This window comes from Misgurnus anguillicaudatus, chromosome 24, assembly GCF_027580225.2.
Source record: "Misgurnus anguillicaudatus chromosome 24, ASM2758022v2, whole genome shotgun sequence".
Taxonomy (NCBI): domain Eukaryota; kingdom Metazoa; phylum Chordata; class Actinopteri; order Cypriniformes; family Cobitidae; genus Misgurnus; species Misgurnus anguillicaudatus.
The window spans coordinates 19,697,041-19,721,904 of NC_073360.2; the positions used below are offsets into that span (position 1 = coordinate 19,697,041).

At 39.9% G+C, this 24,864-nt stretch overlaps 1 protein-coding gene across 1 annotated transcript in view; it reads right to left on the reverse strand.

The window, feature by feature from the left end:
* The window catches only part of LOC129437982 (uncharacterized), a 30,826-nt gene that overhangs the window by 2,161 nt on the left and 3,801 nt on the right, over positions 1-24,864 (reverse strand). The window contains exons 9-54 of the mRNA XM_055196431.2: positions 24,406-24,558; positions 24,087-24,203; positions 23,830-23,991; positions 23,534-23,752; positions 22,473-22,640; positions 22,262-22,393; positions 21,908-22,123; positions 19,991-20,169; positions 19,315-19,417; positions 19,080-19,238; positions 18,843-19,005; positions 18,642-18,745; positions 18,388-18,567; positions 17,101-17,295; positions 16,692-16,871; positions 16,329-16,520; positions 16,063-16,212; positions 15,850-15,953; positions 15,254-15,456; positions 14,639-14,859; positions 14,409-14,555; positions 13,955-14,119; positions 13,409-13,560; positions 13,146-13,314; positions 12,599-12,707; positions 12,082-12,221; positions 11,853-11,978; positions 11,509-11,688; positions 9,188-9,412; positions 8,897-9,023; positions 8,591-8,790; positions 8,156-8,368; positions 7,918-8,063; positions 7,716-7,843; positions 5,922-6,069; positions 5,615-5,747; positions 5,298-5,447; positions 4,944-5,070; positions 4,656-4,867; positions 3,637-3,799; positions 3,450-3,529; positions 3,215-3,375; positions 2,803-2,893; positions 2,580-2,725; positions 2,088-2,301; positions 5-325 (exon numbers count right to left, since the gene is read on the reverse strand). Coding sequence (XP_055052406.2) covers positions 5-325; positions 2,088-2,301; positions 2,580-2,725; positions 2,803-2,893; positions 3,215-3,375; positions 3,450-3,529; positions 3,637-3,799; positions 4,656-4,867; positions 4,944-5,070; positions 5,298-5,447; positions 5,615-5,747; positions 5,922-6,069; positions 7,716-7,843; positions 7,918-8,063; positions 8,156-8,368; positions 8,591-8,790; positions 8,897-9,023; positions 9,188-9,412; positions 11,509-11,688; positions 11,853-11,978; positions 12,082-12,221; positions 12,599-12,707; positions 13,146-13,314; positions 13,409-13,560; positions 13,955-14,119; positions 14,409-14,555; positions 14,639-14,859; positions 15,254-15,456; positions 15,850-15,953; positions 16,063-16,212; positions 16,329-16,520; positions 16,692-16,871; positions 17,101-17,295; positions 18,388-18,567; positions 18,642-18,745; positions 18,843-19,005; positions 19,080-19,238; positions 19,315-19,417; positions 19,991-20,169; positions 21,908-22,123; positions 22,262-22,393; positions 22,473-22,640; positions 23,534-23,752; positions 23,830-23,991; positions 24,087-24,203; positions 24,406-24,558 — 7,473 coding nt within the window. The remainder of the gene's footprint in view (positions 1-4; positions 326-2,087; positions 2,302-2,579; positions 2,726-2,802; positions 2,894-3,214; positions 3,376-3,449; positions 3,530-3,636; positions 3,800-4,655; positions 4,868-4,943; positions 5,071-5,297; positions 5,448-5,614; positions 5,748-5,921; positions 6,070-7,715; positions 7,844-7,917; positions 8,064-8,155; positions 8,369-8,590; positions 8,791-8,896; positions 9,024-9,187; positions 9,413-11,508; positions 11,689-11,852; positions 11,979-12,081; positions 12,222-12,598; positions 12,708-13,145; positions 13,315-13,408; positions 13,561-13,954; positions 14,120-14,408; positions 14,556-14,638; positions 14,860-15,253; positions 15,457-15,849; positions 15,954-16,062; positions 16,213-16,328; positions 16,521-16,691; positions 16,872-17,100; positions 17,296-18,387; positions 18,568-18,641; positions 18,746-18,842; positions 19,006-19,079; positions 19,239-19,314; positions 19,418-19,990; positions 20,170-21,907; positions 22,124-22,261; positions 22,394-22,472; positions 22,641-23,533; positions 23,753-23,829; positions 23,992-24,086; positions 24,204-24,405; positions 24,559-24,864) is intronic.

Consider the following 24,864-nt stretch of genomic DNA (forward strand, 5'->3'; position numbering starts at 1 on the left):
TTACCTGAGGTTATATAGGCCATAGTGTGCAGTATAACAGAGATGAACTGGCCAGCGTTTTGAAGCTTATTCTCTAGGATGTACAGAATCTGATTGGCTGTGTCATAATAAAAGTCTTTATTGCAGTAGTCGAGTAGGTGATCACAGTGAGAGACTGGCACAGTCTTAGCCAATAGGAGAATAACAGAGGGGAAAGCACAGTCTCTGTGCAGCAGACGCACAACATGGCAACCGAACAGGAAGACTGCAAAATGCTGTGGGGAAAGGTTGTCAAGGGCAACAGGAATCAAGTGTGTCTGCTCACTCTCCACTTGACTGAACATTACTGGAGGAGAAAAAAAGTAGAGATGCTGATTATTATAGATTTAAAGAGTATATTTATCTTGGTTAAAATATTAAAACATTTCTAAAATAAGAATAAAGATGGTGAGGGATAAGCACACAATATAAGAGGACTAATGTGTTTCTAATGTGTTTTTAGTAAAACATTTAGGTTCAATGTTTTCATTTTTGTCTAATTTAAAGAATAACACTTTTAATGGGTTGCTTTAAAGGTGCATTGTGTGTCGGAGCCGATGGTGTAGTGGGCAGCGCTTCGACATGTGGTGCTTTCACACTTTTGGCGACCAGAGTTCGATTCCTGGCTCAAGGTCATTTGCTGGTCCCATACCCCTCTCTCTCCGCCCTGTCCTCTCCTAAACTCACTGTTAACTCTTTCACCGCCAGGTTTTTTTTTAAGTTGCCACCCAGCACCAGCGTTTTTCATTATTTTCACCAAAGTTTAATGCCTTCCAGAAAATGTTCTTCTTTAAATATATAAACATACAATATATCAAATGAAAGAACAGACCCTCTGCTTACAAACAAAAAAAACCCCGTTTCATCCTACATTCAGTAGTTCTTTTGTAATCAGCTTTTAAATATGGGTAGGTTTCTGCAAAAACACCACATTTTGAGCAAAAAGCAGAGATAATTTCATTTTTGTGACGGACTTTTTATAGAGATCCCATTCAGAGTGATCTTTAAAACAAACACGGACATGCAGCCGCTTGCCATAGGGCATTACTTCCGGGGTTAAAAAGTTGCGGAAAAGTTGCCTGGTGGATAATAGCGGTATTGCGGAAAGACCGAAATCTCGTCATTGGCAGGGAAGCGTTTTCTCTTGATTGACGAGATATCTCGTCAATGGCGGCGAAAGAGTTAAATAAAGGTAAAAACTGGCCCAAAAATAGAACTTAAAAAAAGGGTGTAACTTTTAGAAGAATCTCTTGACATAACTATATTATCAGTGGTGCGTTAAGACCTTACAAATGAATTGTATTGTTTTTATTACCTTGGGATGAGTTTTTATCTACATACACTGCGCGTCTCCTTACATGGAAGTCGCCATTTCGCGGCGTCATGTTTTTAACAGTAGCCCTAAATGGACAAACTGTTCTACAGAACGTGATTTGTCACTACGTTGCCTCGGACGATGACATTAGTCATGTGGCGGCTACCGTAGCTTCTTTATGGTTTGTAGGGGTGAGCTGTGGACTGAGTCGTTTGTTGCAATTCACAATCTCACCACTGGATGCAGCTAAAAATCTACACAGTGGACCTTTAAAGTTTGTGCAAAATCCAATATTAAATTGGACCACATAAAAAAATTCCCAAATTTAAATGATGGGAAAATTAATTAAAATAAGTTATTAAAATCTTGGAAAAAGGCTGGATTTTCTGCTCTCAAATGCTGGGGGCGTGTGCGCTGCCAAAACCACGCCCACTTGTGGGAAAGCTGCCGTCACTTACTTTCAAATACTGCCATAAACTTTTCTGTATTTCAAATACTTAATCTGAATGTACATAACACAGACTTTAAACATACAAATTGTCTGATTTACTTTTAAAATAAGAGTAGCTATTTGCCAATGGTGTAAAAAATACATATCTGAACTTGAAATACTTACATACTTTTTTAAATAATCCTATACAAGGCATTCGGTTTAGGTGTTACATTGTTTGTAAGCGAGTTACAGTATCAGATACATTTTTAAACTGTATTTCTACATGAAAGGTATTGTCCAAGTACACATATGAGTGCTAACCTTCCTCTGGATTGGGTGTGTGAACAAGCATCTGGAGTGACTCCTTGATCTCCTGCAGTGTTCTGGATAGAGGTGTCACAGACACAAATGTTTCCAATTCTTCTTCACTAACACACAGGACGGTGCTCTGCTGGTGACCTGATGCACGACAGCATTGATCTGAGGAATCTGCTCCTGTGTCCGTCCTCACTTTGAGTTCTGTCATGTCTGCAAACTAGTAAATGATAAGAAAAAACATCTTAAATTAATCGGTAACAAATTTTGATCCACTAAAGAGCAGTGGCAGCCCGTGACTTCTTTTCCGAGCCACTGCTAAAGAGGAAGATTATACATTTATTACTGTGCTTCAAAATAGTAAGGATTAAGGCACAATCTAAAATAACTGTTTTAAAATCCATTTTGAAGTTTAACATATGTGTGAAGTTACACAACTAATGAACACTTTTATTTTTTAATGAACTGTACAATTAACGGTTTTTGTTAAGGACTAACTTGAGTGTATCCAGTGTGACTTTCACTTTCTCTGTGGATGTTTGTAGCGTTGATGTCTTGTTGCTGCATGACATCTGCATTCATCCTGCACATCACTGCCTCTAGAGACTTCAGCACTTCTCCCATCAGACCCATCCACGGCTCTGCTACGATCACACTACAGTCATACACATACTACTACGTCACAGACATGTGACTTTTAAGAATGCATGTGTCATCTTACCATGAGTAGTTTCTTTTCTCACCAGCATTTCATTCTCTAGCATGTTTTTCAGCTGGTTCATCTTTGAGGGTTCCATATTTTCTAGTGTGTCCTACAAAAAAGCAACCATGATTACAGTACAACTACAGTATATAAACTTATACCACGGGTCTGTTGAATGCTGTATTCTGATTGGCTGAGAAATGTTCCGTGTATATGCATTAATTTCTAATAACCGCACACCTAACTTGTCAAATGTCTTAAAAATAGGCACCAGAGCAATGTTTGTGGTAACCGTGGTATAAGAGGAATAATTGACTCCGGTCGTGCCGCATTGCGCCTTGGGTGTGCTTTATTTTCTTATAATTTAATGGCCCGTCGTCAATTATTCCTTACATATATAATACAATCTTCATTTTATCTTTTATCTGACCCTCAGAGCATCAACGTGCTGGCACATGTTCCTGTAGAAGTCTTGCGTGTCTTTACGATGCTTGGCCAGCTGGGACGCCAGATGTAAGTTTTGATCTTCAAGTTTGTCGTACAACGTTTTCACATTGAACTCCTCAAGCTCCATCAGTGTATTTCTAAAACCTTTAAAAGTTGGATATATATGATTCAAAATATTCACCAGAAAAGAGCATCCTTTAATGAATGATGCCATTTACCTCCTTTGCACACAGCAGGTTCCTCTGATTCAGCTCCCTCTCCCACTCCTCTGAGACCTAAAGGCTCAGAGCCGTCCACACTAAAAAGCAATATAAATGCACAAAGTGCTCAAAAATGGTCAGAAGTACATGTGACTGTTACAGTGGAAAAGCTATTATCAGCCTGGACCATTATCATTAGACTTACAAGTCTGTATTACAAACATATTCAATAGGAACACTCGGTTCGCCCAAGCTGCGCCACTTGGGTTTCTGCCTCCCCTGAGCTATGAGGTTTGCTCGATTAGGCCTCAGGACGAGAGCAGAAGTTGTCAACACTATAATTAGCAACATCAGAAGAGATAAAACCCCTACGGAGAAATACATAGTACGGTATGTTTACACCATTATGTTGTTTATACACTTACATTTATTCATTTGGCAGATGCTATTATCCAGAAGAACTTATAGTGCATATTTCATCAGTATAGGAGTGCATGACTTTTTGCACAATGCTCTTCTCTCTCAGAAAAAATGCACAAAAGTTGTCACTTGCATGGTACCTTTTAAAGGAAAACACCACAGTTTTTCAATGTTTTACTATGTTCTTACCTCAACAAGACAAATTAATACATACTTATCTTTTTTCAATGCGTGCAATTTTAATCGTTGTACAGCGCTTGTGAATGTGTTAGCATTTAGCCTAGCCCCATTTATTCCTTAGGATCCAAACAGGGATACATTTAGAAGCCACTAAAGACTTCCATGTTTTCCCTATTTGGGGACTGTTGCATGGGTAGTTGCACGAGTGGGTATGGTGGCACAGAATAAAACTTTTGTTTGGAGCCATAGGAATGAATGGGGCTGAATGCTAACGCATCCACGAAGCGCTGTAGAAAGATTAAAGGTGCACGCATTGAATAAAGATAGGTATGCAGGAATATTAATTCATCTAAGTTGAGGTAAGAACATAGTAAAATATTGAAAAACGGTGGTGTTTTCTTTTATAAAGGTCGTAATATATTCCATTTCGGTATAGCTATGTACCATTGAGGTACCAGTATGTACCTTAGAGATACCAATATGCACCTTTTAGGTACAAAAGTGTACTTTTTGAAAAGGTACCACCCCAGTGACAACTTTTGTACCTTCATGTACATTTTTTCCTAATGGGGGTACAGGAACACTTAAAAAAACTGAAAATGCACATGTGAATATTTGTCTTACCTGTGATGATCCCCCAGTCTGGAAGCAGGTTTAAGCTGTGTTGTTTTACGATGCCGTGTCGCACTAGCTGCGCGGGGGTCGCAGGATGAAACGCGACTGTGGATGGACTGCACTCCGAGCCTGGTTCACTCACCACCACTATAAGACTCCAGTCTGTCACTGCGTTATCCACGAACACATACTTGCCAGGTTCCATGAACACATGTGCAAATCTGATGAGATCAAAGGAAAAAGTTATCGATCTTTTTTGCTGGAAGCTGAATACGATTTAACCATCAACGCTCATACTTGCTGGAGTTTAGCTGTGTGTGTTTGAGGAGATGCTCTAGACGTCTGAAGGCACCAAAGTCCCAACCAGGGTTGCTGCTGAACAGATGATCCTTCAGGTACACTGGAAAGTGGCTGTGGCGGCGATCTAAATGAATCAGAAAATAGACCAGTTTTTTTAGACTGGATCTGGTGTAGCTGGCAGACCAGAATGCATATTTTTCACTGACAAACTTAGCTGGAAAACTTGGTTAGAGCAATGTGTGCTTTCTGGTAAAGGTTAACAAGCATGATAGGGGCACCAGCAACCAAACCACAACATATTCTGTTCTTTTTAGGAGGGACTTCATAATGTTATATGTGACAGTAACATACCAGTGTGGTTGATAGTGAGTTGAAAGATGAGCATGTCATTCGGAGACAGACAGGCTATCGGATTTGGAATTCGTGGAAGATGATTGGAAATCTCATTTTGATCAACATGTCTTTTCCTCCTAACATCTCTCTCCAGAATGTCAACTGTTTCTAGAAAGAAACATATCAATGTTAAAAGTTGGGACAATAAGTAAGGAAAAAAGTATAGCCGATTGTTATCACAGAAATAAGCCTTGACAGTTTCACACTGACCTTCGATAAGCATGGGCGGTGAAGGTCAGACAATATAAAGAGAGCAAAGCAACAACAACTAATACCTGACAGTATAGACTCAATGAGATCGGGGTCTTTTAAAATCCAACCAAATACTCCATCGGGAGCGAACTGGACGAAGTGGATCCTGCCGATGTTCTTGATGTGGATGTCAGGTCCTAGTACATTTACCATATTCTGTTTGAGAAAAGAAAACAAGAAATATATAGCCCATGGATGTGTTTAGGGGTCCGAGCAGTGAAATGGTATCTATTGTAAGTTCTGATAGACTAAAATTATGGTTGCTTAGTTAGCATATACAGAAATGCATCTATCTACACAGCTGATGAAATAAAGAGGACCAGAGCTCACCTTGCTCCAGGTTCTGCTTTCATCTGAAGCTTTGATTCGCAACAGCAGCTGTCCATCAGTAAGCAGCCTGGCTGACAGCACAGGCAGTGTAGAGAGACACGAGGAGTCACATAGCTCCTCTACAGACACATACCTCTCACAATGACATCTGTAGAAAAACACACTTCACCTTAACTTTACACACCAGACAACATTAGGTGTATGGGTACAAGAGTTGACATTAACTCTTTCCCCACCATTGACGAGTTGTCGTGTCAATTAAGAGAAAAAAAAATTGCATTAAAAACGTGTTCCTGATGAGGTTTTATGTTAATCTGTAATCCCGCGATTATCCACTAGATGACGCACTTAACCAATTTATAAAAAATGTATTTACTAATTTTAAACTCTGTGTATGTTTTGATAATCGTTCTGAATCTGATCTCTAACAAAATTCCTTTACAAAAATGCCATATTTAAGAGTTTATAAGCAGAAAAAAATATAGATAAAATGAAACTTTTTTTCTTATTTTGTTTTTTTATTGTTTGTTTAAAAGCAGATGGTCTGTTCTTTCATTTTATATATTTGTATATTTATATATTTTTAGCAGAAATTTTCGTGGAAGGCATTTTGTAAAACTTTTGTGAAAATCACAAAAAAAATGCTAGGCGGTAAACCTTTAAAAAAATTGCTGGCGGGGAATGAGTTAAAACTATTAAAGGAATAGTTTACGCAAATCTGAAAACTCTTTCTTTCTTCAGCTAAACACAAACCTATAAGATCTGAAGTTACCAATGAGTTACCATATTTGAAATCAGCACTTATATCTGCTTGTTTACACTTTAATTTAAATAAACAAGCTTACAATATTAAACTGCTAGAGTAATTTAGATTTTTTTAAAGCAACACTATGTAGTTTCCATGTAAAAATTACATACAGCTCCCCCATGTGGTTGAAAAGCCCAACAGTGCCTGGTATCAGACACTCTTCTGCAGGTAGGGGAGGGGCGGGGCTGTGTTTCCTACCCTTCACCGCCACTTTCAGAGTGTGCTTGTAGCAGCTAGGAGGCTGCTCAGGTTGCAGCAACAGTACAATTTGTCCAGTTAAAAGTTGTTCTATCACTGAAATAATTTTAGAGACATTATTTAAAGGTAAAAAAACTACATAGTGTTGCTTTAATGATGGAAGTATTTTGCTTTCGGAGTTTTGCAAACTTCCATATGACAGAAAAACACGACAGCATTTTAATATAAGGAAGGAATAATTCACGACGGGCCGTTGAATTATTAGAAAAATAATAATAGTATGCACACCCGAGGTGGTGATGCAGCCACGACGTGAAGGAGGTGTGCATTATTTTTCAATAATTCAACTGCCCAGAGTCAATTATTACCACATATCAAGACATCGATAAGATGATATATTTAAAGGGATTCGTCCAGTTTTTGTACTTAAATCGCTATTGTGAGTAGGACTATTTCTTCCGCGTCTCATCCAACGGCTCTTTTGCTTGCTCCAAAACGTCATTTTAAAGCTGACAATGGAGGCTAGAGCCGTTGATAGCATTCTAATGCAGTTAGCGTTCGCCATGCGATTCCCAGAAAATAATTGCACACCTCAGAATGTTCATAAGCCAATCAGATTCAAGCATTCAATGGACCCGTTAATAAAATGAAAGTAATATTAATCTGTGATTCATATGTGAATTATGAGAGAATTTTGCATTTTTGGGTGTATTGTTGTTTTAAATGTAGGATTTACTTCTAATGGGAACAGTAGTGTGTACTGTGTATATTCATATGCATAAACTTACATGCCCATCCCAACATCCAAACTCCCACCCTGAGGTCCGCATGTCACGTTACAAGAGTAGGAAGATGGCACAACACAGTCCAAAGAAGAGGCCAATCTCACTTGCCCAGCCCAACAGCGCTTCTTTACCTAAAAACACACATTGTCTCATCACACATTATGGAGAAATTGAGCTAAGTGGGATACTGAGTAACAAACCTCACCTCAGGTTGACAGTTAAACTCACTGTCCGCAGTGGAGATTTTGAAGTCCAGTTCATTATAGAAAACAAATCCTGTTTTACACAAGCATGACCCATCCGAGTGCTGAAACGCACGGTTCTTGCCAACACAGGTGCAAGAGGACGCCCCTATGAAAGCAAATATGATTTAAGATGCTTGGTTGGTTTTAAATTGTGTTCTTGAGAAAATACTCAATTGAATTGCCACTATGTGGTCTGACCTGCAGCCGAGGTGGATGAGCTCCCGCAGGGAAAACAGGCTCTCTGGCCATACAGGTGATTGTAGGTGCCCGGTGGGCATTTGTGACAATCCTGCAGTGATTCGGCACCAGTGTGGTTTCCATATGAGCCAGGTGGACAAGGGATAGGATCGGATGTGCCTTGCGGACAAATGTACCCCAATGGACATGACTGGCCACTATAATGGTGTGAGCCTAGTACACACAGCATTACACTGATTAAAACAGAGCAATGCAAAACGGAAATAATGATTGTACGATGCTGTAATTCTTAAGAAATGTAAACATCATAATACAAATCATCTTTGTGTTTAAACATCACTTCATTTAAAGATTACATAAGATCACGACTTGTAAGATTACAAACAGCTTATATTGATAATAAATACATTCGGGGGTCACTGGGGTGCAAAAGACCTGGTGGGCAGTGATATCCTGGAGGGCAAAGGAGACAGTGAAGGTGCGAGGACAGGCTGGGTCTGTAGGTGCCGGCGACACAGATTACACAACTGCTCTCCTGAGATGTCCTTAACCCGCTGGTGTTCAACGGCATCCAGCCATCAGCACAAGTCAGCATAGCAGAGCTGTTGGCTGGACAGTAATATGGAAAATGACATCTGCCAACATAAATTATCACATTAAAGTCAACGTTGCTACTGTACCTTATTTGGATCTCTGTATTGATGTAATAATGCTTGTTAAGTTGGGAAATGTTGGACTTACATTTGCTGAGGTGAGTTGTAGGTGTGAGATCTTTCAGGACAGTAGTAACCTGCAGGGCATGGCGTGGGCACACCAGTTTGAGCTCTGCAGTATGAGCCAGCTCGGCAAGGAATCTCCATCACTGAACCTGAATCACAATCATTTCATTTAATTATATTTTAGGTCTGTATTTTGGGCCGTTTTAACTCTTCTGTTATCATCAACAAGGTTTTTTGGTACTGTACCATGCAAATTTATGGTACAAATAAAATACTTAATGGTTTTGTATACGCCATGGAAAGTTATACACACCTATAGGACATTCGTAAGAAGCTCGGCAAGAGATGCCTGCTGTGTTAGGCTGGCCTGTGATGCGAGGGTCTGGGCAGTGGGTACCAGGAGGGCAAAGATTGCACTGGCTGGCAGAAGCTGCCCCTGGCTGTGCCCTGAAGGTGCCTGCAGGGCAAAGCACTGGGAAACCTGTCCCACTACACCAGTGACCCGGAGGGCACAGGAAGCTTGAAAAGTTAGTAAGCCCTGGAGAGATAAATACAGTAAAGGTGTGCTTATTAAAAATAAGATCTTATTCATTTGACCATTAAGACATTTTATATGGTAATGGTTATACTGTAAATGGTATGTATGAGTGGCGGCCGGTGAATTCTTTTTTAAAGTGTGCACAATGCGAAGTTCGTCTCATGTAGCCCATTATGTGTGTGGTTCATGATTTCAAAATATTTGTTCGAAGCGTCGAGTGATCCTATGTCCTATCCTATGTGTAAAGGGTTTATGATAAAAGAGACGCTCGCGTTTGCCAGATACTCGCATAATCTCATGCATAATCAAAGTTTACTATTAAAGGCACAAAGGCAAGTCTGAGTATTATTTCTCTACTAGCTCCACCTAGTGTCTGGGAGTAAATGCTTTCTATATCTGAGACTTTATGAGACTGAAGGACACCTGGTCGGATACAGCGAACTTGCAAGTGGGGTATTCTTCCTACAGACGGTAGGGGCGGGCGAGAGTCTTCATTCGTCATGTAATGAGTCATTTAACCATATACCGACTTACGAAGATGATTTATTAACATAAAAATGCTGCCTTGTGTCCCTTTAAGGGAGTGTCTTGCTTATTTTGACAAAACACATGATGCACATGGTTCACATGACGCAACAAACACATATTTTGAATTTGTGCCCCTCAGAAGAGCAGTCACAAGCCACCACTGGTATTTATACTCACACGGCAAAATAATACATTTCTCTGGCCAAAACTATTTTTTAATATATGCTAAATACATGTTGTAGAAAGTCAAGCTTAATTAAATATTATTTTTGAATTTAAAAATATTATTTGTTTTAACCTTTATATATTAAAGGTAGGGTAACTGATTTGATCCTGAAACATTTTTTGTTATGCTGGTTAAAAGTCTCCTCACATCCTGATAGCAATCACTGTGTTAAGTTGTTTAAATGTATTTGTAGAAATTTATGTTATCTGTGAAAGGCGTAGGACCAAAAAATGTGCAACAAATCATAGATTTCGGTCCGAACGGACGTTTCCATTTTTCTCCCTCATATGTAAGCATAATTTGAATGCCCACCGCGCAGCGAGTCCACGCAGAGACCATACGTCATCGGCGCGTTCACGTGCGCTCACCTCCTGCCTGTAAACAGCGAGAACAGCAAAATTTTCTGCTCAAGCGACAACCTACACAGGAGGCACAAAACTAAAGGCATCTTTTCTAACAACAACAGCAAAAACTGGATCAGCAAAGAGCAAAAACCCAAATTAACATTGGTAACTTTACTGCTTTACCACGAGATGCAAACAGCTGCAGGAGGCAAAGGGTCTGAAAGAGTCATATGTTTGTATTGAGATGGATTCAGATATTCTTCTTTGATGAAACATTGTGTTGCTTATGAAATTTGTGTTCGTTTGCGGATTAGCGCAACAGTTACGTCTACACAACCGAACGTATGCTTAAACTAATTCAGATGTTAACCAGTTGTTTGGTTATTTTGGAAGTGTTATTCGACTTTGTACTGCAAAGTTTTCTCACTGCTGAATGAGACATGAGATGTGACCGTCTGATCTGTGCGTGTTCATGCGTTTTGAAAGAGGCGTGACTTTGGATGGCGATTTGACTTTAGGGTGGGATCAGGATTTCATTGCTAGGCGGCTACCGTTAGCATTTTTCAAAATGTGTTACCCTACCTTTAACATTTATTTAAAAATGTATTTCAGAGCAACAAATACATTTCTAATTTTGCAACCCATACAGCAATATATAAAAATGTATTTTTCTTGGCCAGAATATAAAGTGTGTATAAAATGTATAAAGTATAAAATGTATGCAGTTAAAAATATATTTAATTTTAACCTTTGCAAACCTGTTATGTTTACATACAAAGTGTTTATTTCAATGTGACATGATTATAAATGCTTTAACATAAATATATATATTTATAAAACTATTGTGGAAAAAAAGTTTTGTAAACATATTTCAAAATATATTTCAGTACATATATTTTTTCATTTTTGTATATTTTGTTATATATTTAAGATTATGTTTGAAAATATATATATTTTTTGCTGTATGGGTATACTGTATACGAGGGCATTTTAAAGACCTGTGGTGTTACAGAAGGTTCCAGGTGGGCAGATGAGACAGTCCCCTTTGCTTCGCGCCCCAGGTGTAGGTCTGTAGGTAAATAAGGGACATTCTTTGGGCCCTGGCCTTCCCTTAGACTCATAATCAGCTATGCCATCACAGTAATAGCCTGGTGGACACATGTGCAGGATCGAATCACCTGTATGAATACAGAGAGAATGTTTATCTTGTTTTACATACGTATGGATGTATGTAGAGTTTCCTGGACTGATGTGTAGAAGCTGCAATGCTACTAAATCTGCAACACCACAGCTATATATATATATATATATGACATAAAGCATAAAGATTATGCAGACTTACCCTCTTTACACCAGTGTGCTGGAGGACAGACAAGACAGTCATGTACAGCAATTGCTCCAGGGGTCTGTCTTACAGTATTAGCAGGGCAAGGTAGGGGCTTTTCTGTACCCTCAGGACAATAAAATCCTGCCCAAACACACAAGAGTAAACTCCACACAATCTAGTGTCTGATAACCGTAAAAAGATTTACACACTTAAATAAATCTGTTATCATCCCTAACAAACATACCAGCAGGACAGGGTCCAGCACACGGCGTCCCCCATTCACAATGATCCTCACTGAGCTGAACAGAGCCCTGTGGGGTGAACTCTGAACTACCAGAGATGCACAAAAATCCAGCAGCACACAGACCTTTCACCTGGCCGGCCCTGTGCAGTTATCAGACGTACAGTGTAAAGCCATCAAATCCACAGTGGCATCATAGTGTCAGGTCTTTTCCAATCTTTAACATCTTTTAAATAGTTTTCTGCAATGCTCTCATTGGAGAAGTAGATACTCTTTATTGTGTACACTAGGGGTGCCCAACCCTGCTACCATCCTGCAAACTTCAGTTCCATCCCAGCTCCAACACCTGTTTGTAATTATCAAGAAACCCTGAACACCCTGATTAGCTGCTTCAGCTGTGTTTGATTGGGGTTGGAGCTCAAATCTGCAGGACGGTAGCCCTCCAGGAACAGGGTTGGGCACCCCTGGTGTACACTATACACACATTAAACATAATGATGCACATGATTCCCAGATGTACCTGCAGAATCTTCCTGGTGGGCATGGCAAGCACTCTCTTTCCTCCTGCAGACCCCTTGCCTCAGGAGGGGTGTATGTGCCATTCGGACAGGGTTGTGGAATCATGGTGGCTGTAAACAAACCATCGAAACATGAAAAGATAATGAAACATTTATTAGTGTAAAAAATATGAATGATCATATCAGGACCAGTTACTGGCCAATACTAGTGATTTTTTTTTAAATTAAGATAAAAAATCTTCATCATAAACTATTGCAACAGTATGTGTGCATGTACTGTAATAATATAGCAGAGCTTTGTACATTCATGTATAAAATAAATCACTTTCAAATTTAAATGTTACTTTGAAATGTGACTTTTTCCTCAAAATAGACTTTTACATATTTAGTATGTGCTATGATGCATAAATCTAGTTGATGTGTTTTTAAATGCATACATTTTTTATATTTGTCATTTATTGTTTTTTTGTCATTGGCCATAACTTTAATTTCAATCTCTTGTGATGAACAGAAACTGTGTATATCTACAGTACAGCAAGAATTCGGTACCTGCAGGGCAGTAGGAGTGTGCTGGGCACCGCCGAGGGTCTCCGATAATTGCCTCCTCGCAATAAAAGCCTGGACGGCAGGGGATGCACGTGTCAGAGCCTGGATTAGGCTGGTACTGTCCCGTGGGGCAGGGCAAGGCCAGAGGTGAGGCCAAAGGACAATAATGGCCCTGAGAAAGAATAACCCTTTCAATCAGGTCCGCTGGTTTGGTTTCATTTTATAAAAGTACATACAGTAGGTGGTATGAAGAAGATAAAACTGACCTTGGGGCAGAGGAATGCATGTGGGGTGGTTGAGGAGAAGTCGACAGGGCAGTAGAAGCCTGCAGCACAGGGGCCAGTTGGAGAATCCAGACCCTCGCTGGCACAATAGTGCCCTGCTGGGCAGGGAAGACAGCTTTCTATGGAGTATCCCCCTGGTGGACAGGTCAGTGATGGGTTCATTGTAAAACAGCATTACATACTAGTAAACAAAGAAAGAAATACTGGAAAATAAAATATTAATGTCCAACTTTCCAAAGAATGGAAGAGCAGCATGACAGGGCATGTAAATAATTAAATAGTGTATTTCTACTGAATTTATATGATGATAGACTGAAAGGGAATATGTGCATTACTGGTTTACGGTGTATGTGCGCTGGTGCTTTAAGTTATACATTCAGTTGTATTTGATGGGTCATTTACTTTAATGCTGCGCTGAAACTGATTAATTATTTAGCTGCGTCTAAATGTTGGACCACCTATAGTAATAGATGTACATTTTTCCTTAATGTATTGCAGATTTATATAAAGTTTTCTGCCTGCACATACCAGTGAGGTTACGAATGCTGCCTACTGGGCAGGGAAGAGGCGTCAGGGCTCCAGTAGGGCAAAAGTGACCACGTGGGCAGGGCCCATTCCTAAGGTAGCCAGTCGAAATCAAGGGTGCAGGATACGCAGAACCTCCATGGCAGAAATAACCCTGCTGGCATTGGCCTATCAGATCACAGCGATTTAGTTATTCTGTATTCCCTTACTATATAACATTAAAGGTGGGGTACATGATTTTTGAAAAACACTTTGGAAAAGGGAGTTGGGCCGACTACCAAAACACACTTGTAGCCAATCAACAGTAAGAGGTGTGTCTACTAACCGACATCATTGCCTATCAAAAGAAGGTCCAGATTCTATTGGGGTAGTGGCGTGTTTGTTTAGGTGATTTCAAATATCAACATTGTCTTTCAGAGATCATGCACCCCACCTTTAAACTTTAAAAAAAGCAGACCTTGCGGTTGAGATAAACCAGGTGAACTGCAGTAGAGGCCGGTAGGACATGGCACACAGGCTGCATCGGACTGAGCCCTGGTAACCTGACCCAGTGTGCCAACGGGGCAGGGCGGAGCCAAAGCAGTGCCAGTAGGACAAAAATGACCTGATGGACGACATAGCAATGCGAAATATAAAAAAAAACATTATTTATTATCTTCCCATTATCATTATTATCTAATGGCTCACCTATAGGACATGGCAAAGGCTCTTTTGTGCCAGTAGAGGGGCACATTGTACCAGCTGGGCATGTGAGACAGTGGGTAGCCCCAGGACTAGCACTGTATGTCCCAGGTTCACATGGTACTTCAAGTGGGGACCCAATGGGGCAGCTGTGTCCGCTAGGGCAGATATAACCTTGTAGTCCATCTACTGGTCTAGTACTACGACTGCCATTGATACACACATATCTGTATAGAGAAATAAAGTCTATTTAAGTGCCAAAATGTTAAATGCCATGAATTCCATCTGGAGAATATAATAAGGTTTTAAATAGTGTTTCTTCAATATATAAGAAAAATAAGGTCTGTGTTTAATATTTGAGTCAGTAGAGCTCATTGTACTTTAATGCTACAACTGGACAGACATTAGATGCATGAGTCATTTTAAAACTCTTCCGATGCCATTTCACTTCTCATTTGCACTTACATATCATTTCTGTAACAGGCAATATCAATAATACTTCCTTATGTAATGGAACATTAATATCTAACATCTAAAATCTTACAAATGCATCCGCTAAGATCCATTAGCAGCACATGAATGCAACCAGATTGATCAAGTGGGGATGACTATGTGTTTTACCCAGCATCACAGAGAGATGCTTCTGAGAGATGGACCATTGCAGGCTCCTCACAGGAAAACCCTGGAGGGCACGGCTGGCACTGCTTCACCATGCTCAACCCCAAGGCATTGGAGAATGTTCCAATAGGACATGGGAGGGGCGTACTGATACCAGTCGGGCAATAATGACCAGCCGGGCAAATGCTGTTGCCTGTAGATGTAATCTGCAAATTACAGTGTTAATGGATTTAACCCTTACATACACCATATCAATCAAGAGTAATATGAAGAAATTAATTTTAAAGATTTTTCATATGAACAGCACATTTTTATAATCTAGCAAATAGTAGCAATGTATTAAATATTTAATGGTTTTGACAAAAAAAAAAGTATAATAGTAAAAATGTAATGCCTTTTTTCCAATTTTTCTAATATCTGTCATAACCCTTGCTCCTTTCATTAAATTAAACAATTATAATATTATAAAATGTCAAAAATATATATCATCAGACTTTATGAATTAAAACTAAACTATAATAATTTTGAAACTCATAGACACTTCATAAAGTTAACCTAAACTAACTATGAAGAATGTCCCTAAAAATAACAAAGTATACCATGTTTCCAGTGCCGTTTGGACTGGTGGCACCTGAAGGGCAGTGATATCCATCCTGGCAGCTCCCCGTGGGCTCTGAGAGACCATGATGAGCGCAGAACTTGCCTAGTAGATTGACATCATACAAATCAGACTGGTATTAATAAATTCAACGTCTTTCCAAATTTGTGTGGTATTTTGTTTGAACAAAAATGGGTACAGTGGTCAGTCTGACCTGGAGGACATGGTAAACATTCATCTATACTGGCTGCCCCAGACCGGGGCTGCGCTGTTCCTGGAGGGCAGGGGAACTGAGTGCCCTGTGTTGTACCCGAGGGGCAAAAATATCCTGGTGGACAGGGAAGAGGGTCTGACACTCCTTCCCCTGCGTTGTTTAGGAATAGGAACAATAACAATAAATTTATAATATACACATATTCACACTAAAAATATTTTATTTTTGAATAATACGTAGCTTACAGAAATAAAATATGAACTCACCCTGACAGTAGAAGCCTACAGGACATGGCTCACAGTTTTCTCTGTGGCTGTTGCCCATGACTGAGCTAAAAGTGCCTGAAATGCAGGCCAGGGGCTTTGGGGTGCCTGTGGGGCAATAAAAGCCGGCAGGACAGAGTCTCTGCTCCGGGCTGCTGGAGCCCCAGTCACAGTAATAGCCTGCAGAACATTCACCTATACAGTATATCACAATTAGACAGATGTCTCTTGAATTACATACATAGTACATGCATCTCTGGCATTTACCAGTGTTTTAATGATAGTGCTATGCTATTACTCTAAAGTCGTATAAAATTATTTTTTAAAATATTTAAAAATGAGTAGCTTAACACCTCCATACAGCACCTGCTCTTATTCCCAGTAAGCAGTATGCACCCGGAGGACACAGAGTACCAGTGCTATTGTCATTGGGGTTGGGAACTGTGGCCTGGATAAAACAGATAAATCCAGGAGCGCACGGCCCAGAAGGCTCAGAAAGTCCATCTGAACCACAGAAAAGGCCCATGGGACACACCAGACACTGCTCTGCAAAGAGATCGAAGATGCATGATAGAAAACTAGTAAATGTTGCTAGTAAAGCATAGTGCTGGCAATATCATTGTCATGGGTTTGATTCCCAACGAATGCCCATATTCTTGTAGTTTTAATGCACTGTAAGTCACTTTGGATATAAGCATCTGCATAAGCAAATGCATACAGTGTATGCAAATTATGAATGTACATTTTAACACGAAAGAGAATACTTGTATATTACCTGCTGTCACAAGGCCTACAAAATCACTGTATGTTCCTTTGGGACATGGAACTGGGTGTCCAGTCTGAGTCATATTGGGGCAGTAGTAGCCTTTGGGGCAGATGAGAGGTGTGCTGACCCCAGTGATGTTGGTGCAGTGAAACCCAGGGGGACAAGGTTTACATTCTCTTTGCCCTCTCTGATCCTGGAACTGCCCTGTGGTCAAAGAACAACACATAAAAAGGTCCATTCTCACATGAGAAATGCTTTATTAAAGGATTAGTCCATTTTCTTAAAAAAAATGTTCACCACCATGTCATCCAAAATGTTAATGTCTTTCTTTGTTGAGCTGAGAAGAAATTATGTTTTTTGAGAAAAACATTCCAGGATTCTTCCCATTTCAATGGACTTTATTGGACCCCAACACCCAACAGTTCCAATGCAGCTTAAAATTGCAGTTTCAACGGACTCTAAATGATCCCAAACGCGGCATAAGGGTCTTATCTAGAGAAACGATTGTCATGTTTGGCAAGAAGAATAAAAAATATGCACTTTTAAACCACGACTTCTCGTCTTCCTCCGGTCATGTGACACCCCAGTGCGACCTCGCGTAATACGTCATCACGTCAAGAGGTCACTGATGACCTATCGAAACTACGCCCCAGTGTTTACAAGTGTGGAGAAAGAGGACCGTTCCGACGTTGTTGTAAGTCGAAAGATACCAATTAATGTCTTTGTGTCATTTTACTGTATAAAATGGTCCGCAAATGTGCGTTTCATATATGTAACACGTGACCTTTCCACGGCATTACGCAATTACGTGAGGTCGTGCTGGCGCGCCGCAGGACCGGAGGAAGAAGAGAAGCCGTGGTCCAAAAGCGCATATTTCTATTTTTATTGTCAAAAATGACAATCGCTTCGCTAGACAAGACCCCTATGCCTCGCTTGGGATCGTTCAGAGTCCTTTGAAACTGCAATTATAAACTGCATTAAAACTGTTAAGTGTTGGGGTCCATTAAAGTCCATTAAAATTAGAAAAATCCTGGAACGTTTTCTTAAAAAAACACAATTTCTTCTCGACTGAACAAAGAAAGACATCAACATTTTGGATGACATGGTATAGGCGTAGGCGCTGCAGCGAGTTGAAAATATTTCAACTTTTTAGAATGCTGGGTAGGAAACAAGGAGGAAAGTGGTGCGGTCGCGTGTTTCATGAAGTTTTAGACCCAAAATGTGAACCGCCCCTATTGGAGCATTATCTTCCAGGCATGGAGGGGCACACATTATATATCCAGAACAGACCATTACCTGCAGGGCAAGGCATGCAGTCCTCTGCACCCTTTCCCCCAGTATCAGAACGCTGGCTGCCCAATGCACAGGGAGTTGGCACAGGGCTCCCAATCTCACAATAGTGACCTGGAGGGCAAACATCTCCAAACACGGCCGAAACAGGAGCTGCAGTTGGAGATCCTTCACTGCAATAAAACCCTGTAATAATACATGTCATATTAAACACTAAACAAACAAGAAGTCATGCAAACAGTAGATAATAGGATTCTAACCTGGCAAGCAGGGTCCACTGACTGCTCTCAGACCTGACTCTGAGCAATAAAATCCTGGTGTACAGTTTTGGCACTGACCGAGCTCTGACAGTTGAAGCTGATTGCTGTAAAATAAAGCTTAGGTTACAAAAAGCAGCAGTGGGCACTGTTTAGAAGTTGCACAGTATTCATTTAGCATTGTTTTGTGCTTTTATGTGTTACCTAAATGTGCCCTTGGGACAAGGTATAGGTGCGAAAATACCAGCAGGACAATAAAAACCAGACGGGCACGTCATTCCAGTTTTATTATCGGTAGGTGATGGAACCGAGGCCCCTTCAAAACACAAGAATCCCGCACTGCAAGGGCCAGTTGGGAAGTTATTGCCTGGATAGAAATAAAAAATGTCACCGCAATAAAAACCCAGGTAACCAAACGTGCACAGGAGTCAACATTCATACCTGGCCCCATACAAAAGGCTCCAGGGTCACACAGAGAGCATTCAGAAGATTCTGCTAATTCAGACTGGTTTCCATATGTCCCTGGTGGACATGGATGTTGATTGGCTGAACCAGTTGAACAATAAAAGCCAGGCTGACATGGGGTGGGGTGTATCATTCCTAGTATAATATCAAAAATCCATAAGCAAAGACAAAGGACTGTTTATATGTTAATTTATTGAAATGTTATGCCTACCACTCTCAGGGCAGAAGAAGCGGGCAGGGCACAGCTCACATCTGTGCTGACCTACACTGGGCTGAATGCTTCCAGGGAAACATGGTCTCTCAATAACGCTTCCCTAAAAACAGCAATGACATAAGGCAATGTCACACGATAGCCACATTGCCATTATCATACATTTTTTATGCAGTCGTTGCATAAATATTGGGGGAGGTAAAAGTTGTTAGTTTTGATTATTACACAGCTTGTTGGAATGCTTGATTCTGATTGGCAACTTGCGACATTCCAAGGTATGTTATTCCCAGATAACAACCATTCAAAACGAATAACACACAGTGACCCGGTTGCTGCAAATCATTTTGACAGGTACAGTTTAATAATATACAAAAATTTAAAAGGCGGGTCTTTTCTAAAATTACGGAAAATCTTCCGCTATACCTTTAACTGGTTTATAATTTTACAGTTATTATTGGCAGAAAGTATTTTAAGATTAATTGTGAAAAGATAATGTTGGACATGGAAATGTTTATTAATAATGTACAATTTATCCAACAGAAATCTTTGAAAAAGACTATTGCAAGTGCAATTTTATGAAAATACGTTTTTTTTTTTTTGTAAATTGCTATAATTTTTCGATAAAAAAACTTCATTTGAATTGACATGACATCTCTCTTAGGGTTGCAACTCTTACCCTTTCACAGAAGTGACCCGCACCACACAGATACTCTGCTGGTCTGGATGAGTTTTGTCCTCCAGGGCAGTAATATCCCTCTGAACACAAACCCGATGGCTCTGTTAGGCCTATATGCTCGCAGAAATACCCAGGTGGACACTGTTGGCAGTCTTCAACACTAGATCCCCCAGGAGAACCTGTTCAGTATTATAAAACAGTAAACAGCTTCCAGAAGAGGTCAAAGCACTTGCCCTGTCATTGAATGATTGATAATACACCAACAGAAAGAGCTCTGAAAGCTTTATAATTGTTTAATGGGAAGCATAATGCTTATAGGCAATAAATACAGAGACTAGAGATCAATAGACACCAAACCTTAACTAGAGAGCAATATGATTATAAATGGCAGAAACACTGTAAAAAAAATCTTGTTGCACTTTAATCAACTTGGAATAACAATTAATGAGTTGCTATAAATTATAATAAATAAGCAGAATTAGTTAAAGTTATTTCAATTTAATTTTTATAATTTTTTTAACAGTGTAGATATTTGAGTCTTACTGAAACGTGTGAAATCAATGATTGAAATCAAAATTCCAATAATTTGATTAGACAGGGTCACATATTATTAGAGATTATAAAACGGCTCGTTCTGGTTCTTCATTCTGATTGGTTGAAACGGGTTCTAAGCCGTGATAAAATACCCGGTAACCCCACGGTTCAGACAGCTTTACAGAAGTATCAATGCGCCAGTGTTGCTACATACTGATTTATGAAAATAAACACTACAGTCTTTAATCATTTTTTAATTTTTCTACATTTGCACAATTATGGCGATATCCAGATAAATGTCAATAAATATTTTTGAGTCATTTCGTCAATAAAGAGAAAATGTTCTCTGAGTTGTTTTTGTCTTAAAATGATGTTTCCGCTATTGTCCACTAGATGGCAATCTTACACAACTTAAACACAGACGCATTCACTCGACACAACAGCGTTGTGGTGGATTTAGCGTGACGTTTAAGTTTTGATGGCTCTGAATCTGATCTCTTACAAAAGTTTTTCACAAAAATGGAATTATCTCCTGAAAATTTGAGAGGTGATAACAGATAAGAGAACAAATGAAGGTAGGATGAAACGTTTTTTGTTGTTGTTGTTGTTTGAAAGCGAATGGTCTGTTCTTTCATTTGATATTTTATGTTTATTTAAAGAAGATATTTTTTCTGTAAGGTATTAAACTAAAACTGGGTGGTAACTTTTTAAAAAACGCTGACGGGGAAAGAGTTCAGCATGCTTCCAAGCATATTTGATCATCACTTCAACAGTTGCACGATATAAATGTTAATGTATAAATTAAATTAGATGAATGTTGATTTATAAAATAAACACCACAGTCGTAAATCATATTTTCATTGTGTCTTTGCTGCGTCTGTGTTGGTTGTGAACTTTGCTCTGTTGCAACCACACTTGATTCTGAGGAACTACTTTGTTTGGCGGAAGACTAAAATTTGTACTGATATAATTACAACTTATTTGTGTTTTATTTTATGAAATCCTGCTATGTATATGAAGTAACCGTTTTATAAAAGCAATAAGTCCCACGAAGCAGTGGGTTTACAGTGCATTTTATAACTCCGCTTCGCGTCGTGCCTAACAACGCCCCTTAGCTGTTATAAAATGCACTGGTAACCCACTGCTTCTTGGGGCTTATTGCTTTAATAATGAATATTGTAAAAGTATTGGATGGCTTTGGATCGAACAAGCAATAGGTACTCTTAAAAAAGTATTACATTTACATGCATTTGGCGAATCTAAAGTGACTTACAGTGTGTTACAAGGTACAGTATATATATATTTTATTTCAGTATGTGTGCTCGATCAAATGTACAGCATGTTTTTTTTTTGGTATTTCTTTGTTAGCGTAGGTAAACTTACTTCTCAGTGTCCGTTGTGGGCAGGGCAGGGGTAATGGTGTGCCACGGGGACAGTAGTGTCCAGAGGGACATAACACAGCGTTTGGATCTGAGGAGCCTGTGGGACAGTAGAATCCAGCAAAGCATAGACCTACAGGAGTGTGTAGTCCAGTCTGATTGCAATAAGAGCCAGCATCACAGGGTTGAGGTAGCATCGAACCCACAGGACAATATGATCCTGCAGAGATGATTCACTAAGTCAATTATGCAGTATAATTACTAAGTGGTGTGATGGTGTATGTGGTCAGATTACACCCAATATAACCCAAGTTAAGAGCCATGGCAAGTCTGCAGACTGACACAACGCATTGTTTACCTATAGGACAAATGTCTCCTTTGAAGCCAGCGCATGTATTTGTAATATCCTGAGATGATTCCCTATAAAGCTCAGATTGGGCTTCATCCAATGCGAGCCTGAGATCCAGAGCAGTCCAGATTTCAGCAGCATCTTCTTGAAAAAATGTTAATTAGTTTTAACAGACTTATTAGTTATCTTGTACAGTTTGGACTCCACAATAAAATCGTACCACGAGTGTGAACCGAGCAGGTTAGGTTGTGCTTTTTCATGCAAAGATCATACTTCTGAAGTTGGGGCACTGGTGTGAGGTCACAAAAGCAGGTTTGCTGAGAGGGCACTGCCTGGGGTGCTGAAGTGTGCGCACCTCCAACGCAATAGTACCCAGGTGCGCAAAACCCTGTTGAAGGCCAAAATAACACATGGATCTTTCCTTATCACTTTAAAAGGACATTCCACTTTTTTTGAAAATGTGCTCATTTTCCAGCTCCCCCAGAGTCAAACATCCGATTTTTACCATTTTGGAATCCATTAAGCTTAACTCCGGGTCTGGCTCTACCACTTTTAGCATAGCTTAGCACAATCCACTGAATCTGACTAGACCACCAGCATCGCGCCCAAAAACAACCAAAGAGTTATTTAGCACTGGCGCTAGCACTTTTAGCATTGCTTAGCACAATCCATTGAATTAGCATCGCGCTAAAAGATAACCAAAGAGTTTCAATATTTTTCCTATTTAAAACTTGACTCTCCTGTAGTTACATTGTGTCCCCTTGGTTACTTTCAATAGCATGGGACTATTTTCGGGCAGTGCGCAACATCACTACGCTTGCTGCGGCCATGTTACATTAGCAAAGTCCTTGACTAATACACAAGTTTGAGAGTATAGTTCCTCGTCATATCTGTCTAGAAAATTGCAGATTTTAATTTTCCGTTGGTCTTAGTACACAATGTAACTACAGAAGAGTCAAGTTTTAAATAGGAAAAATAGCGAAACTCTTTGGTTAATTTTAAATGTGATGCTAATGGTCTAATCATATTCAATGGATTATGCTAAGCTATGCTAAAAGTGCTAGCGCCAGACCCGGAGATCAGCTGAATGGATTCCAAAACGGTAAAAATCAAATATTTAACATATTTAGCATATTTTCAAAAAAAGTGGAGTGACCCTTTAAAGATGATTTATTATTCAACGTGCTTGCCAAATTCACACACACAATGTTCCTGCATATATTTCCAATTAGTTTGAAGAGTGAATAGGAGTGTGCCTTTATTGCTCAAGACTGATCTAACCTGAAGGTTGAGAGGATCCTGGTGCAATGCAATATCTGCTTGGAGGGCAAGGGGTGCAGTCTTTTAAAGAAGTGCCCCCTTTGTCTGTAAGAATGAACCCAACAGGACAGGGTAACGGAGTGCTGCTCTGTTCGGGGCAGTAGTATCCTGCTGGACAAATATCTCCAAACATCTGTGAGACGGGGGCAGGCTCAGTTGCACCAGATGAACAGAAATGACCTTTCAGAATAAAAAATCTGATTTTAAATGAAAATACACCGACTTATGAGACTCTTTGCGATCTCTGTGCCACTGACCTGCAGAACAGAGACCTGAAGGGCGGGTTAATGCGCTGACGTTACAGTAGTACCCTGGTGGACATGGAGTGCAGTCCAGTCGAGAACGCAACCTTTCAACCATACTCAAAGTACCTGCAGGGCAGGGCAGAGGGGCAGAGCTACCCTCCAAACAGTAAAATCCTATCAGAAAGAAAGAATGTACAATAGTACAAAAAAAATCCTATTCATACTATAGCTGTATCTGATGTGACCTTGCTTTTAAATATAATGTTTACCTGGTGGGCATGGTTGACAGTAAGGCTGGATAGGCAAAGGCTGATAAGTACCAGGTGGACATATGATGGGATCGACACTGCCATATGGACAAGCGTGGCCAGGCGGACACTGGCGGTCTAAGCAGACAGGATCATAAAGTTAAAATACTGGCAGTATATAAATAGGCTATGTCTAGACATCAAACAGCAGTAGGGCAACCCTGTCGAGGTGCTGTGGCTAGTTAAAACATAAATGGACTGTGTCTATTTATATCTACTCTGTACCTTAGATTAACTGATGCTCAGTGGACGATATGCTTTTCATCTTTGTTAGTCTTACCAGGATGTTCTCCTGTTACAGAACCGGCTGGACAGAACCAACCCTCAGGACAGAGCATCACAGAGCTCTCACCCCAATCTGGACAGTAGAATCCAGGGGTACATGGATGGCAGTCTGTCTCAGACATAGCACCGCATCGGCCCAGGAAGGTACCTGTAATACAGAACAATGCGAGTTTATTTGGTTATTCACCAATGAGAATTCCTGTAGCTCAACTGGTAAAGCATTGTACAGTACTAGCACCACCAAGGTGAAGGGTTTGATGGCCAGGATCTCATGAAATAGACAGATTGAATGCACCATTCCGAATCTACAGTACTGTGCAAAAGTCTTAGGACACCATGCCAGAATTAGATTCGTTGTTAGTGATCATATATAATCGTTTCTCAGTCTCTTTAATAGAATACATCCAGAAAATGTGTATATAGTATTAAAAACTGTATAAAAATGTAAAAAGTT